Here is a 2,184-nt window from a genome sequence, read left to right on the forward strand (position 1 = left end):
GAAAAAAACAAGAAAATTTACTCATGCCATGGACGTTAACTCACACAGGCATTTACAATTTCTCTCTTCTCATATGAACTCCCAAAACTTTTAAAGTCAAAACAAAAACCACAAAAGAAAAAAGAAGCCAAGGAAGAATCCTTTAGCTTTCTCTTTTTCCTGAAAACTTCAAGCTGAAGTAAAATGATCTTTTAAGGAAAAGATCTAAAGAGAATCCCAAACCCAGCTTCGAAGCTTAAAGAGACAATCTCACTTTTTCCATTTTTTTAACATAATTATTATAATTTTCAAACTCATCATCAGATTCAGAATTTCAAGCAGCAGCAACAGTCCCGTTGCGAAAAGCATAGTCACGAGATCTAGTAGGAGAAGAAGATGAGCTTCTTTGTTCTTTTCTCCTCATTGCTGATTTCACTGAATAGGACAGATTCTTTTTCTTCTCTTTTGCTTCATCTCTCTCTATCTGTTCTTGTCTACACTCTTCACTGCAAAACGGTGTGTCTCCTCTGCAATTAATTATTTCGTTTAATTTTAGCTAATGAAAGAAATGGGTATTCAAAAAAATCATTTTTTTCTGGGTTTTAATTATTTCGATGAAAAGTCGAAAAATTGAAATGAGATCTGATGTATAGCTCTTATACCTGTACATGTAGATGTCTCTGTTATCACCAAGTGGTTTCTTGCAGAGGAAACACGAATCCAAGAAATGAGGCTGTTGATGATCGAATCTGAAATCATGGAATCTTCCGGACACAACAGATCTCGGAGACGAAACCGAGTATTGATTGTAATAACAACTCTGAGGGTAGTTGTTATAACAATAGTTCGTGTGCCTGCTGATACTGTTCATCCTCGTATAAGAGAAAGGTCTTGAAACGACGCCGTGTCGTGGGTTTCCACTGTTACCAGAAAACCCAGCTTCCATCTCCGATAAAGAAGAACCCAAATCAATGAAATAAGGCTTTCTCGCTGAAACCTCCATTAGAGAAAGAGAGAGAGGTTTTGTTTTGTTTTGTTTGTGGGTGGAGTGTTTGTGAGGAAAGCGTGAGTCCGTGAGGTTTTATAGCAGAAGTTCTTTTGTGTTTTTAAGGGGTTTAAGAGAGAGAGAAAGAAACAAGGTGCAAATGTTGAGAGAGAGAATCTGTATCGGCTTTGTAGTAACCAAAACACTTTTTCTTTGATTTTTTTTGCAAGTACAAGAAACTGAAAACCACTTTTGTTATTTTCTAGAAATACTTTTTATTGCCACATATGGAATATTATTTTTTGAGGCGTTAGAAAATAATTTCTTCGTGATTTATTCGTCACTGAAGTTTCCGAGGAACTTTCGAGAGAGCTAGATTTTCTTTGATCAAAGAGAGCTTAGTTAAAAAAAAGTAAAATATTTTTCTTCATTTACTTTTTAAATTCAAGTTATATTATTACAGACAACATTATTTAAAGTATTACTAGCTTTACTTTTCAGTGAAATAACACATGAAATATCAAATTATTACTATAAAGTTAAATTATATAGAATATTCAGATGGATAAATTTGTAAATACATCAACTTAATTGTTGCAATATTTAATAAAAATATAATGTCGAACAAGCTTCCATTTAATGTCCCGAATTCTCATTTGCTCTAGTAGTACATATTAATTTTGTATCACTGATTTAATTTTTGTAAATCAATGTCTTTATTTTGTATTTGATAATTGTATAATCTTGTGTATTTGGTTATAATGTGAAATATAATCTTTCCGCATTAAAAAAAAATCGATTTCTTCATCATTTGATTAGAAAATACATTATTAAAATAGAACAGATAAAACAATTATTTCTCTATTTCAATATAAATTATTTTTATATTTGTTTCATTATATAAACTATTTTCTAAACTTAATGCAAAAATTAACTAGCTAAATAATATTTAATCAAAAATTTAAAAGTAAATTTTGAAATATGATTTATTATTGATCATTCTCTTTATTTAAGTAAGTGTTAAACACAAATCAATATTTATCTTAATATGTGTTTTGGGCAAAACAACTTATAATTTAAAACAGAGAAAGTATATAAATGACATATATGAATTCATTTTATGATGCTTTTCTAATTTTACCCAATTACCACTTAAGATTATTTCTCTAGTATAATTTATCTAATCAGTGAAACAGCTAAGATTGTTTACTATAAACATC

At 29.9% G+C, this 2,184-nt stretch overlaps 1 protein-coding gene across 1 annotated transcript; it reads right to left on the bottom strand.

Annotated features, from left to right (window-relative positions):
• Nucleotides 1–1,668, bottom strand: LOC103827672 (FCS-Like Zinc finger 1). The gene is made up of 2 exons (XM_009103203.3): nt 642–1,668; nt 1–506 (listed from the first exon to the last, which is right to left on the bottom strand). Exons 1-2 carry the CDS (start codon nt 980–982, stop codon nt 314–316), a joined length of 534 nt encoding a protein of 177 aa, XP_009101451.1. The 5' UTR covers nt 983–1,668; the 3' UTR covers nt 1–313.
• Nucleotides 1,669–2,184: the final 516 nt, after the last annotated feature.

Source organism: Brassica rapa, chromosome A06 (genome assembly GCF_000309985.2).
Source record: "Brassica rapa cultivar Chiifu-401-42 chromosome A06, CAAS_Brap_v3.01, whole genome shotgun sequence".
Taxonomy (NCBI): domain Eukaryota; kingdom Viridiplantae; phylum Streptophyta; class Magnoliopsida; order Brassicales; family Brassicaceae; genus Brassica; species Brassica rapa.

Excerpts from the sequence above, each read along its gene's own strand:
- LOC103827672 (XM_009103203.3), bottom strand. The coding sequence starts at position 982 with ATGGAGGTTTCAGCGAGAAAGCCTTATTTCATTGATTTGGGTTCTTCT. Across the intron at positions 507-641 it reads AGAGACATCTACATGTACAG|AGGAGACACACCGTTTTGCA; the intron begins GTATAAGAGCTA and ends AATTAATTGCAG.